General features: G+C 34.9%; 1 protein-coding gene across 2 annotated transcripts in view; it reads right to left on the reverse strand.

The window, feature by feature from the left end:
* Positions 1-5,428: 5,428 nt before the first annotated feature.
* Scel (sciellin) overlaps positions 5,429-15,396 on the reverse strand; it is an 87,353-nt gene continuing 77,385 nt past the window's right edge. For both annotated transcript variants that reach the window (XM_048341208.1, XM_048341207.1), the window contains exons 25-28: positions 12,665-12,739; positions 10,866-10,974; positions 8,670-8,772; positions 5,429-6,325 (exon numbers count right to left, since the gene is read on the reverse strand). In XM_048341208.1, the coding sequence (XP_048197165.1) occupies positions 6,309-6,325; positions 8,670-8,772; positions 10,866-10,974; positions 12,665-12,739 (304 nt within the window). In that variant the 3' untranslated portion in view covers positions 5,429-6,308. The remainder of the gene's footprint in view (positions 6,326-8,669; positions 8,773-10,865; positions 10,975-12,664; positions 12,740-15,396) is intronic.

Here is a 15,396-nt window from a genome sequence, read left to right on the forward strand (position 1 = left end):
TAATAAATCATATGGTTAGCACAGACCCTTAATGTATGGAAGCATAAAAATGGTTTTTTCCTCTATAGTCTGCTTCATCAACACCTACTCATGAGAAAAACATCAGAAAAAGTTTTGAGTGAAGAGGTCAACAAAGCCAAGAAAGTCCAAGAAACTGTCACAGGCAGGAAGTGTTAAGGGGACATGATGGCTAAATGTGTTGTGAGATCGTGGAAGAGACCAGAAGAGAAGACACTAAGTATATCCAAGGAAATCAGGGTGAAACACTGACATTTGTTTATAATAAGCTGAGTAACTTTTTTGGTCTTTATTTCTTCTTTCATTCCTTCCTTCCTTCCTTCCTTCCTTCCTTCCTTCCTTCCTTCCTTCTTCCTTTCTTTTCAAAGCGATGTATAGAGGGTTACAGTTTCATACATAAGGCAGTAGGTACATTTCTTATCAAAATTGTACAAGCAAATACACTATATTCCATACCATAAAATGTTGGGTATTAGGTTGTAGGTTTTACACTTCTTTGTTTTCTTCTCTTCTTTCCTTTATTTCTTTCTCTGTTCCTTTCTTTCATGACACTGGGGTATGACTTGCTAGGCAGGTGCTTTTTTACTTGAACCATGCTCCCAGCCAGATTTCTTCTTTCCAATAGGCATATACAGTTTAAAATTTTGATTTTTAATGAAACATATTGTTGAGTAGCTTTCATATGCACTTTGTCATCTACACATTTTCTTTGGTGAATATCTGTTCAGAACTATTATCTATTTTTTTTTATTTTTTTGTTGTTATTGCCACCTTTTAAAAAGTGTTTGTATATGTTAAAGACAAGTGTTTTGAAAATATTTTCCCCCAGACTCTGATCTACCCTTTCAACAGTTTCTTCCATGGAGCACAGGTGTTTGTTTTTTTTCTTGTTTTTTTTTTTAATGAAGTTCAATTTACTGATTTTTTTTTCTTTCTTACGTAGAACGATTTTCACCAAGCTTAGGCTCATGTTAATTTTCTCCTGCTTTCTCCTAGAAGTTTAATACACTTGCAGTTTTATATTTAGATCTATGTTTAATTTGAGACAATCTGAAAACCATGTAAAATATATTTTAAAAAGCTTATTTGACTATATTTATTTCAGTTATTTAAACCTGTTCATAAAATCAGTAATATTATATAATATTTTAATGACACAATTCTCAAAAGGTCTAAATGAATTAGGCCATATGTCAGTTGTCAAAAGATACAATTACAATAAGTCTGAAGATATTAACTTATTTATTGTATTAGGTAACACCTGATTCTAGAATACTGAACCAAGCAAAGGGAGTGGTTTTATGGTGAGAAAGGGCTGAGAAAGCAGAAACAGGGAACAAAAAGTGAACTGGGTTGTTTCAAATCCTTTTCTTTGTAAAGATTACTTTCTTTGTCAAGGTCTTTGAGAAGAAAGGATCTCCTTATCATGGCTAAAACTGTCCTGCTAGGGAATTTGGTGGTTGTCTCTCTTCTGATTTCTTTGATGTTTAAATTCACAACTTGATTTCCATTTGTGGCCGTGAACTTTAGCAAGACTAATTCTATTTCATTTTAGTTTCTTAGGACAACTTCAATAAATTTTATTTAATATGATCTTCACTTAGTAATGTATGTTTTTAATGACACCCCCCCCCCCCCATGAAACTACCATGGGCTTGGTTCTTGCCTCCTTCTTTCATACCATCTCTTCACTGATCCCAGCCTCCTGGCTGTGCTTCTATGGGTGGATCATATCAAAGCCTCCCTGGACTTAGGGCCTAGTTGGCCATTAGAGGTCCCAAGAACCCTTGACACTTAATCTTTTCTTTACCTCTTAGGAAAGGAAGTAAAATTCACAAGCAAAAATTATTAAGGGTGGTACATATAAAAGGGCCATCTGCTAGCATATTCACCAAGAATATGCGTGTGGTCTTCAGCCTAGGGTCTGGGGCTAAGCAGGACTTGACAGAAAGCATAAAGCAGCAGGAATAAAATCTGAACATTGTTTTGCCAAGGGAATAAGGGGAAACTTAAAAAATCCTTTGATTGGGGCTGGGAATATGGCCTAGTGGTAGAATGCTTGCCTTGTAGTCAGGAAGCCCTGGGTTCAATTCCTTAGCACCACATATACAGAAAAAGCCAGAAATGGCACTGTGGCTTACATGGTAGAGTGCTAGCCTTGAGCAAAAAGAAGCTAGGCACAGTGTTCAAGCCCTGAGTTCAACTCCCAAGACTGGCAAAAAAAAAAATAAAAAGTCTTTTGATTATTCTACCTCCTAGCATTTGCATTCTCATCTCATTATACTGTATCTAAAAGAAGCAGTTCTCACTCAAAACTGGCTCAGTTTCCACCAAATCTGAGCTAGCACCCTTATTAATTAATTAGTTATTTTTTTCTTATACTTAGGTTCGAGCTTGAATCTATGTGTTTGCCAATCAAGTGCCCTACCACTTGAGCTATGCACCCAAGCCCCTTTTCTCTTTTTTCAGATAAGGTTACAGATTCTTTGCATAGAGCCAGCCTTGAACAGTGATTCTCCTAACTATGCCTCCCAAGCAAGTGGGACTACAACTATGTGCCCAGAATATTTCTTAGGACGGGTCTTTTACCTAAGCTAGCCTCAAACTGCTATGCTCCCAATCTCTACATCCAGAATCACTAGGATTATAAGCATAAACCTATGTTATACTAAGGCCTTCTAAGACAGCTTCTCCTGGAAGTCTTTCCATTCTAGTACCTTCTGTTTATTCCTATACTATTTAAAATACTTTCTCTATATCATACTACATTATTTTTAAAATGACTGCAATCTCACAGAGTAACCCAGTTTCATTTCCCCTGGCATGAGCATTTGTGCTATGATCATGTCAAATGAAATTCTTATATATAAAACATGTGGTGACTTTGGGTATCTAGAAAAAAAAGGATCTGTTAAGAATATGAACAGATAAGAATATACTCCACACTATGTGATGTTTGATCTTGTGGCTGCATTGCAGAGCCAATATTCTAAACTTCAGGGTTTAAACAGAAGAGAATGAGCTCACACACATTAGTGAGGACATTCATGCTGAGTTCTGAATACCATAGAAAAGATGGAGCTGTAAAGTTAATTTTCATTGTGCCAAACAACAATTCTACAGTAAAAACAACACAAACAAACAAAAACCCCTAATATTGTTAGCTGCCAATGACGCAGGTCAATTACCTCTTTTGACAGCCCTCTAAATAAACTGAACAGGATTTTTTTCAAAAACAATTTCCACCACACTAAAGAAGGCAGTGAGCAAGCACACTAGCAATGATCGGCACTCTATCCAGTGAGCTAAATGATAGCAATCAGATATCTAAGGATGCACAGGATACTTCTTGAATAAATTCTTACATCTTGGCCATATTTTAAAAGTGCATGCTAGGGCTGGGAATATGACCTAGTGACAAGAGTGCTTGCCTCCTATACAGGAAGCCCTGGGTTGGATTCTCCAGCACCACATATATAGAAAACGGCCAGAAGTGGCGCTGTGGCTCAGGTGGCAGAGTGCTAGCCTTGAGCGGGAAGAAGCCAGGGATAGTGCTCAGGCCCTGAATCCAGGCCCCAGAACTGGCAAAAACAAACAAACAAACAAACAAAATAAACTGGATGGCTGGATGTGGCCATGCACACCTGTAATCCTAATTCACAGGAGGATGTGGAAGCAAGATTGTGGCCCCAGCCTAGCCCTAGGCAAAGCAAAAAGGGCTGGGGGTATGGTTCAAATGAGTTCAAACCCTAGTACTGCCAATAAATAAATAAATGCTATTTTAACAAATTCTCTTTTGGAAATTATTGTATTTATTTTGCTCTCTAAGAGGGAATTGTCATGATGACACTTACTTCTCTTGTAGAGATATCTTTTAATTACTAAGAGAATTAAGGACACCATATTCTTCGATTTAGATAATTATATTCAGGAAAGCTATGCCAGTAATGATATAATTAATTGGCTCCAAGAAATGTTATCTTCCAACAAATTGATTTTGGAATCTGTCATTCTGATAGTGGGAATAAATTCAGACATAATGAAGTGTTCTTAAATCAGAAACTATTCTCTTTCATTCCATATTTATTCCATTTTACAGCTGTATTTGATGCAATAGTATACAAGGAAATGTCCATTGAACAACTATAGAAAAGTGAGAATTGTGTTTCCTTGAGGTTTTTATACTTTAAAAATGACATTCACATAATTTTTGATTACTACAGAAGCATTGAGATGCTAATTGTCTTTATAGAAAAGGCAGGGCTTCTATTTCATCCATCCACCCTTTTCTGCAGTACATTTCAACTTGAAGAAAATTATTTCTTTTGATTCACTTTGATAGCATGTAATAAAAGAACAATAAAACATATGGCTCAATTATCACTGCTTCTCATCAGGCATGAATTAATGAATATCAAATTATTATTAATTGTTTTTTCTGGCTCCTTCTCCATAGGACAATTATACAACACTGTATTTCTATGAGTACTTTGTGTTTAACTCTTTGTAGACCAGGTTCTATGAGAGACAGATGCATGAAATTATCAGAATACTTCTCTGAATTTGTCAGCACTTGTAAAATGTAACATCATCTTTTGATCTCCCTGCTCTGTCAGTTTTCCACAGCTGCTTAAAACCTACCTAGAATTCCATCCCCAGTTAAGTAAGCCTTCCTTCAAAAAATAGTTGCTATGTGCCCATAAAATAGTTTATAGGTTCAAATCTTCAACATTAATAATAATACTAATTTCTCATGTGATTGTTGATTTTGCAATTCTTTCCCTTTAAAAATCTCTTTAAAAATAAAAACTGAAAATGCAGCAGTGGAGTTCACTACACATGAAAGAAAGTGAATTATACAATTTATAAGTAGAGAAGGGAGGGAGAGACTAGGAGAGAGTAAGGAAACAGAAGACACTGTGTGAAAGGAAATACATTCATTACCTGACTCACGTAATTGTAATTCCTCTGTACATCACCTTTATAATAACAATAAATTAATTTTTAAAAATAAAAACTGTACCTGGGTGCCTATAATCCTAGCATCCTAGCAACTCAGGAGGCTGAGATCTGAGGAATCATGGTTCAAAGATGGCCCATGTTGAAAAGTTTGCTAGGCTCCATCTTCAAAATAAATAGTAAAAAGCTAGGCTGGAGGTACAGCTCAAGTAGTAACCAAGCCAAGCAAACAAACCAAGAAAACACAAAATCATGAGTTCAAACCTCAGGAATATGAAAATAAATAAGTTAATACATTATAATAAAAATTAAAACTATAATATAAGATTTAAGCAGTTAAAGTTAACCAGCATACCATAGAATATAATAAATTGTGATCACTATAACTGACAAAATCAGTGTTAGTGAATATAGATACTCCACAAAAAGATTCTGAGCAACTGAAATTTTATTTTATAAGCATTTTGTACATGTAAAGTGCTAAGCAACATGTCTTTGTCATCCATAACCATTACTTCTCATAGATGATTTGTGTACCCAGCTTTTGAAATGCCTGCAAAGACAATTTAACAAATTATAATACATAAATTGTACACATAGTGATTTCACCTACTACCCATAAATCTCCTTCTTTAGAAAAAAACAGTTTATAAAAACTATGCCTGCAATACAATGAAGGTTGACACTAAGCTGGAACTGTTTATATGTTCTATCTAGTTCATAAGCTTAACAGATACATATAATGATATGTTTCCAAAGAGCAAACTCAAACTTCTTTTAGAATCAGTAATTTAAGGACCATAAAGAGACCTTGGAAGTCATTTTCTACAATCCCCTTGTGCCCTAAATAATATCACAGGAATCTGGAAAGTTTGAATTTTCTAAAGTCCAAATGACTCCTAATGTTGACATCCATCTCTTTGCCAAACTTTGTGAGAAATGTTCCATCAGCATTTCTCTTACAGATCCAAACTCTTAAAGGAATTAAAAGTGAGCAGGTAAGAAATTGAATTATAATGAACCTGGATGACAGCCAAATTATAGGGCAGGATGCATTTGACTTAGGCCGACAATGCTCCCTGCCTTTGGCACTGATAACTCGAACCATGCGAAATTTTTACCTAAATCTACACAGATACCAGATGAGTCTTTCTATGTCTATGACCTTATTGAACATAATCAGATTATTTATATAATAGCAGGATTGCTAATTGTATACAAAGTTGATCTTCCGTGTGAAAGCTTTTCTAGATTACATATTTTTAAAGTACATCTTGTAAGTTATCATTCCTTAATGCTTTTTTTTTCATCTTGATTTCCATTTGCCAGCATTATTGAATCCATTTGGCTGCAAAGTAAAAATAGAATCAGTTATATAGACAACTTTAGCCTAAAAAATAAGCCCACAAGTAAAGTTTAAATCTATCACTGGGCAGAATGGTAGATTAAGATTTCTGTTTTTTCTTGTACTCTCATACATCACCTGTGGCCTTTGGTCATGTATGAAGTACCAGCCACCAGAAATACATTGTATTAAATTATTGAGAATCATATCCTGACAGCTTATGTGCAATGTAAAAAATGCAAGATATATGGAATGTACCTAGGCAAGAAGGAACATAATGACTTTTAAGTCTTTTGGTTACCAAACCCCTAAGATTCTCCCATGGATTCAAGGGAGACTAAAAGCTTTAGAGTAACTGCTATTCGCATGAAGAACTATGATATAATATTGGATTGTGATAACGCTGTAAAATTAGAAAGAAAAATGAATATGAGAACTGTTGGGAAAAAGCAGAACATAGGAGGGGAAGTACGAATATAATGAGGTTTATTCTTATAATTGACTCTGAAGCCTGATGGAACGTGGGTTTCTCAATATTTTTTTCAGAGCATTTTCCAGATGTAGATTCCCAGGAGCTCATTAAGCTCACGCATTTGCCACTAAGTTCCATACTTCAGACCCTATGTAACAATGCCAAATGGCTCCCTCCCATTCTCCACATCAAGACAATGGTGTGGCAGTGTGAGCAGGAAAAGCCTTGTCCACCCAGGACAATTGACTTTCTCCTTTCCATCTGGTTAAATCTAAAAGTAAAATGCAGGATTTGCTTTTTTAAAAACCCAATAAAATGTCATAGAACTTTAGTTTGCTAATTTAAAAGTGATCATTGTACATCCTTTAAATCACTTTTAATTTTCAAGTTTCATTTATAAAAGCTGTTAATTAAAAATACATGTCTTTAATACTCTCTTCTCACCTTTTTGATGATACAAACTAAAAGTCTAAATTATAATACTTTTATTCTAACCTTACATGCTAAATTTAATATCAAATTAACTCTGTATGTATACATGTTTGTAAATTTTTTTTCACTGAAAAGTAACATTGAAATCAGACTCCAGTGACTCAATCTACGATCCTAGCTACTCTGAGAAAAGTTCCAGATAGTGATCTCCAATTAAAAAAGTGAAAAGCTGGAAGTGGGGGTATGGCACAAATGATAGAGTACCAACCTTAACAAAAAAAGCTGAGTGGCTGGGAATATGGCCTAGTGGCAAGAGTGCTTGCCTCGTATACATGAAGCCCAGGGTTCGATTCCCCAGCACCACATATATAGAAAATGGCCAGAAGTGATGCTGTGGCTCAAGTGGCAGAGTGCTAGCCTTGAGCAAAAAAGAAGCCAGGGACAGTGCTCAGGCCCTGAGCCCAAGCCCCAGTACTGGCAAAAAAAAGAAAAAGAAAAAAGAAAAAGAAAGAAAAAGAAAAGAAAAGCTGAGTAAGAGCATGAGACCCTAAGTTCATGCCTCAGTACTGGCCTACACACACACACACACACACACACACACACACACACACACACACACACATTAAAAGGCAATTGCTATGCTAATCAAAATAGATTTAAAAGTATATTAAGAGACAGTCGTGTTGGTGCATACTTTTAATTTCAGCACTTAGGAAGTGAATACAGTAAGATTTCCAGTTTAAGGTCAGACTGAGCTGCACTGTAAGACCTGATCTCTATCAACAACTAAAACACATTCAAAACCAGGTGCTGGTGGCTCACACCTATAATCCTAGCTACTCAGAAGCCTGAGATCTGAAGATCTCAGTTCAAAGCCACTCTCAGTCTGAGACCCCTTATATCCAAAAGTGGTCTGAGACCCCTTATATCCAAACTGTACCTCAAAATGGTAGAATGCTAGCCTTGCGTAAAAGAGCTCAGACACAGTGCCTAGGTCCCGAGTTCAAGCCCCACAACAGGAAAAAGAACCCATTCAAATGCAAGTGTAAAAATCTATTCATGGAGAGGAATTAAAAGTCATTTTATCAGAGATCTACGTTCATTTAAAAAGGTAGAATTTTTTTCTAAACCAAATGGTTTCTTTGCTGCGTTAAATTGTCCTGTCTGATATCAGAAGACAAAATTTTGTACTATTATGACATTTGACATCTTTTATAACATTTACACCATGATGACATCTTGATTTTTTGTTTTTGTTTAAACCACCATGGCATATTAACATAACTATTGAAAAATATCACCAAAGTGTAATTATCTGTTGCTGAATTCTTAACTAAATATTATAAAATGGTTTAACTTTATTGAACTACATCACTTCCAACAACACTCAGTGCTCATTCATGTTAGTGAAAATGGCTGCTCCTCAGAGAGCTCACTACTTACCTATAACTTTTGAATAGCAAGGTTCACAGTGTATTGTCTGTCTATAAATCCAAATACTGTCGCCTGCTTGTAGGTTTTCCAAAGGGCGTTTGCATATTTCACACTGAAGAAGAACATATGTGTATATATAAATATAGCACTTACATTACAGACTAAGTCTAGGTCTCCAGAGAAATCAAGATAGAAAAGTGTTCATAATTCATTTTAGACCATATTCTTTAGTGACACTCAGAGTCTCAAGACAAAACAGGGGGAAATGGGAGTCTCTGGGTCTTAATTGACATACTGAACGTTTCCAATGAATTCTCATATCATCTCTCTAATGGGTGGGTACATATCTACTACTGAAGTAGTGGAGTAGCTTTAATACTTTTAATTGGATATTTCAAGGATACAAACTAGCCTTTATCATTTGCTTATATAAGGGAGAGCTATGCCATCCAGAACCAACCCTAACAAACAAAGCAAACTCCTGATCTTACAGGATATCCTTTAGAGGACATTTTTGTTATGATGAGTTGTATTGATTATAGAAATAAGATCTAATTTCTAAATATATAAGCAAAAATATACAGGGCTATCAGCATTTGTATACAACCATATTAACCAAAATATGGTATATGGAGCAAATGGCGTAATTCCTTAGAACAACTAACTCACAATCTCACAAAAATCAGTTCCAGGAACCTGGTACTTGAGGTATGTGGGAGAAGGTACATCAATTATAGACATGTAGATGCTCCATTAGGGAGAAGGAGGTAAACCAATGGAAGAAGGAGAGGGAGAGAATAAAGATAAACATTCAATCTATACACTGGCTTAGCTTTCAAAAGTGGACTCACTAAAGCAAAAAAATGGTTAATATGATGTACTGAGATAATCTCAAATGACTTTTTATTACCATGTCTAGAAAAACATTATTTTTCTCTCTGAATGTGGGACCTTTTCCTTTTCACATTCCATAATCATATTGAAAATGAAAATCATCACTTCAAATATAATAGATAAAAATTATTTCTATATACAAAGCATAATAAACAAGAGAATTTTCTATTCAGGTGAGATAATTTACATCAATCTCAGAATGTCAACACTAGAGAGGGTACAGATTTAGACAAATGGCTCTAAAATTGATTAGGTCTTAAAAAAAAAATACTAGTGTGGTGGGAACTGGTGATTCATGCTTGTAATCCTAGCTACTTAGGATGCTGACATCTGAAGGTCACAGGGCAAAGCCAGCCCAGGCAGGAAGTGCTGTAAGACTCATCTCCAATTAACTGCCAGAAAACCACTGTAAGCCATGCTGTGGCTCAAAGTGATAGAGTGCTAGCCTGGAGCAAAAAAGCTTAGAAACAGCACTCAGGCCGAGTTCAATCCCTACAACTGACAAAAACAAAAATAAAAACAAAAACAAATGTCTGAAAATCATCTTTGGGATTTGTGGTTTAATTAGAAAGGTCTCAAACATTCTGCCTCTACTCCTTTGTCTTTTTAGATGATTATAGATAGTTTGTATCTATAGTTGAGAAAACCACTTATCTAACACATTTTATAGGTAATTAAACTGAGGCCAAGCTAGTTTAAGTGATTTTTCCAACATCACATAGCCAGTTAGTGGTAAAATAAGAACTAAGGTCTTCAGATTCTCCTTTCAGTATTCCTACAATTAAAATAAAAACTATAATACTGGCCCACCAATGTTAGTATGCTAGTGAAAATTAGTGACTGATGAAAACAAAGCAGTGAAGTATTCTGTTAATGAAAATTCATTATAAGTGATTAAGCAACAATTAGCTACAATTAATCATAGTTTCAAAAACAGACTGAATTTAATCCATTTTAAGCCTATGACTCCTAATTTCATGATGAAATGCTTACTAAATTTCTTCTCTTTCTCTCTCTATATATGTATTTATACAAAGAGCATGTTTTATTAAAATGTTACAGCTTTTCTAAAAAAGAACAAGTGTTTCTGTTTCTCATAGACTTGAATTTCTAGTGGAAGAGTAAATAGATGTGGCGATAATCAACTCTAAGTCAGGACAGAAACTACTAACTTTGAGTGGTTAAGCAGTATATTTTTAATGAAGATTATACAGGTATTTTAAAGATTTAAGTTCACGCTACATGTTTCAATAGATATTTTAGTCCTTATGCAATTTTACATTTAGTTAAACAAAATAAAAACCTGTTTACCTTAAAGCAAGTGGAATGGCAGGAAATTTGTAATTCATCTAAAATCATTTTAGTTTCTACACCCAAAGGTTTGCGACAATAAGTGCACATGTCCCTTTCAATGACAGACCTATAAAGACATATGCAATTGAAAATGAATTTATCATCACATAAAAGATGTATTCTCTATAAAATCATGTGGAAACGATAACATCAATTTTGAGAATACTTTAGAAAATTACACTAAATTCAATGAAAGCTCAGAGTTTACTTATTTTAGTAATACAATTAATTCTCTAGTTACCCCAAAATGATGTCAAAGAATTAACATCAGGGAAATGCTCAAATTACTAATTCATCTGCAATTAAGAGTGCATCTGGACAAATATGTTCAGTTCCTTACTTGATCTAGGACATATGTATCCCTTGAAGTTAGAAGAGGGTTGTCAATTATTAATTTACGTAGATCATTTTATAGATTGCATGGGAAAATTATGTTGCAGACTAATGCAAATTTTTAACTCGCACAGCATTCAACAGGCAAAAAAATAGACTCAAAACTAGTGGATCTGTTATATCTGGACTCTAAATTTTAGAATCACAAGAACATTCTTCTTACTATTTACTATGGTAAAGGAAAAGACAAGAATATTTATCTTAACAAAACTTATATAGTACAGAAAGATATAACTGTCACAAATTTGCCAATGAGAAATAAAGTTTTGTTTTGAGATATGATCTTTCTCTCATTGAGTGATATTTCCAGCCCTTGCTATAAAGAACCACCACTAATGATGGACTATCATTTGTTTTAGTATAGTTTATTTTCAGTGGTTGAGTTGAAATGCTGATTACTTTCATTTACCCCCCTGGAAACCTGCAGGCCACACTGTCTGAAGTGTCCCCTGGAGGCCTTACTGAACATTAAGTAGTAAAGAGGATCCCTAGGAACAGAAGCCTGGAGTGAAGACAATTCGTTCCTCAGCACTAAATCAAAACACCTAACCTGACTCCCAGAAGCACAAATGTTATAGGAGCATAACCATACAACTGTTTGTAAGATGAGTTGGCTGTGGAAAAGCACAAGGAGGGAAGGCTAGAGGCAGTCTAGTGATGCAATAAAACCTAACAATGTGGCAGGTGACACACCTGAAATCCACAACTGCCGAAGAGCTCACCTAGGAGACAGTTTGTAAGGCACAGAAAGGGCTACTGTAGTAGAATCAAAACCAGAGAGTAGCAGCGCCATGAAATCAAAAGCAAAATCTTAGATGTAGAATTGTGTGCTCTTCTTTTCATGCGTGTTTAACAATTATCATTAAGAGATCTAGCTCTAGAACATAGGACAATGAGACTATCTAAATACACACATGTGTAAGTGTGTGCTATAGTTTGAGCATGAAATGTTCCCTAAATATCCATGTTGTTAAACCCTAAGTCCCCAGCTGGGTGGCTATGGAAACTTCAGGTGGTAGGAGTAAGGCCTAGCTGGAGGAACCAGATCACTGGGTAAATACTTTTGAAAGTAAACAAATCCCCTGATGTTTTCCTCTCACTCTGGTTACTGTCTGTCATGAGGTAAAGATTCTCCTCCATCACACATTACCATCCCCATGATATTCTGTCCCAGTGCAGGGAGCCAGGCAACCATGGGCTGAACTGCCCAGACAGAAAGCCAAACGAAATCCTTCATTCTTTGTCTTTATTTTTTAATATCAGGAATTTTGTCATACAGATGTACATATAATTAATACACTATGTATATGTCCTTTGTATACATGTGTATGCATATATTCATTTGTGACTGGAAACAGACTTACCTATCTGAAGTTGAATAAACAGTTTGTATATATTTTCCAGAAATATTTTCCTGATATCCATCCTTTGGTGATTTGCTAAAAATAAATATAGAGAGACACACAGGAGTCGGGCTATTTTCCCAGAAATGGATGTACATTTCCCTATAAGGGTAACATAAAACACTCACCTCCCTCCTACAGCCTACAGCCTTATAATCGTTATTCTTTTGTGATGCACTTTTTAAAGAAAAATCATTTTTCATGAAATTTGTATCTATACTTACTTGTTCAAATAAAGTTACATGTAGTCTAGCATAAAGGAAATACACACACATATACAGCATTCTCAAATAGAGAGACTCAACCTTTTAGAGAAAAATCCTAAAAATTGAATTTAGAAAACATTTAAGAAAGAGTCATTTAGAATGTAAGCAAAGGAAGTATAATCTTTTAAAGTCCTCTCTTTTTCATTTTGTAGCCCAGTTGGTAACCACCAATCTTTGCTGCAATAAATTAACCCTTCCTACCTGACTCCTCACAATTACTTCCTGAGTGTTCCTACTACCTGGAAGTTTACCAAGATGAGAAGCTACTATGTCCAGTTTCACACAGTGGATGTTAATTTACAAACCTCACTTAAGATACTTTGTAATGAGAAATCTCTCTTTCCCTCTCTTACTCCATATTTTCCATAAGCGGACTGCTACCAGAACTACAATGTACTTCATAAAACACATTATGCCACAACATGTCATACATGTAGGAGTTTACATGTGCCTAGGCATGTACATCACTATTCCCATTTTATTAACAAGGAAACTGAGACTTGTAGAGTAACCTTGCCAAACCACATGACTAATGTGACGCAACCCCACTCTGATTTCAGTAACTCTGTATAATCCTGTCCTGCTTGTCAGGGTAGATATTAGGGAATTTCAAGATATTTGAGGGGTATCAGTAATCATGTTGGGCTAATATAGAAAAAAATAAATCCCTCCAGAACATACTACGCTTCAAACAATTTTATCCAGGTATGTCACAATATTATCTTTTACAATGATTTTCCCCAAACTTGAATGGGAATCAGAAATACAAGATAAATATGTTAAAACACAGATTTCTAGGCCCAAGACATTGGACCTGAAGTTTCTGATTCAATAGGTATCAGGTAGGTTCAAATTATTTTCATTTTTTTCAAAACTTATTTATTTCTTTATTATCAAAGCGATGTACAGAAGAGTTACAGTTTCATATGTAAGGCATACATTTGATTATTTTCATTTTTAACAAATTATATTGATGAATGGCCTGGAGAACCATACTTGGAGAATTACTGTTCTACATATGCACAGAAGTTATTCATTATATACTATACAGCACATATATACTTTATATCATGTGTGTATATTGTATATACATGCATATATCTATGTGTATACATATGTATACTTATACATATATAATTATATAATATCTCTCTATTGCATACAGCAATATTACTAACATATACCTAGTAGTCCAAAAAAATAACTATAGTCATTTCATTAAACAATTCAGCATGATTTTTTAGATTATGTACTTCTGTGAGCCAAGTTAAATTCTGTTATTTTTATATTCAATAAATTGAAAAGTCTAGAATATGATGCTTAGTAGAATATGCTTAATTTCTGAAAAAACATCATTTCCCAGTATTATATTTGTTTGCCATTAATTCCCATGAGATATTTCTTTAGAAAGCAAAATATATTTATGAAATATTCCATTGGAGTTAAAATACATGAAAAATTTATTGCACCAACATAGAATAAATGTCTATCTCTTTTTTATTCTATATTCCAATACTTGGTGTGCTGTTTTCCTAAATTATATAATACTCTTTACCTACTTATCAATTTCTTTTTAGTAGCTTCCTGCTATCTTCAAATTTACTCTGAAATGTTTTATCTTTTACTTTAGTAAGAAAACAGTAGCTATCATTAATGTGCATAATCTACAGGGTGACAAATGGATTAAAAGCAAAGGCAATTTTGAAAATGCATTCTAAAAAGTATATTATGCATAGACTTAAAGAGCCTTCTCAGGATATGGCTTCCTTCCTGACATATATAGTTTCCCAAAGCATACCCCCTTCCCTTCACACAGAAGACTCCCCTGCAGACTGCTCTGAGGACCTCTTGAAACAAACTCATTTCACATACACCTTTATTTGTGCGGTCCATTACATTACCCTACTACTGAGCCTATTCTTGTATTTCATACTTTGAAAAGTAAGATCTGATAGCAGTTCAAAGCCACCACAGGCAGAAATGTCCCCATGAAACTCTTAACCACTCAAAAACCAGAAGTAGCACTCTGGCTACTTCTGGCTCAAAGTTGTAGAGCACTAGCCTTCAGCAAAAGAACTGCTCAGGGACAAGGCCTAGGCCCTGAGTTTAAGCCTTGTGACCAGCAAAAAATAAAATAAAAAATCAAGTGGGTTGTGAATCCTTGGTCTCGATTACCATTTTCCTCCAACTATCATTCCAAACAGCAGCTTTCATTTGTTTCTAGTCACCATTACTTGAGCCAGAGTGCATCTACTCAAAGTTACACCTTCTACTTCAGACTGGCAGAAAACAACAGTAATTAGAAACACCAATTCAGATGGGAACTCCATACTGATATAAAAATATGTATGGAATTTCAAAACTCTAATTATAACCAGGTAGTCATATACATACACACATACATATGTGTGTGATAACTTTCGAATG

Source organism: Perognathus longimembris, chromosome 3 (assembly GCF_023159225.1).
Source record: "Perognathus longimembris pacificus isolate PPM17 chromosome 3, ASM2315922v1, whole genome shotgun sequence".
NCBI lineage: Eukaryota > Metazoa > Chordata > Mammalia > Rodentia > Heteromyidae > Perognathus > Perognathus longimembris.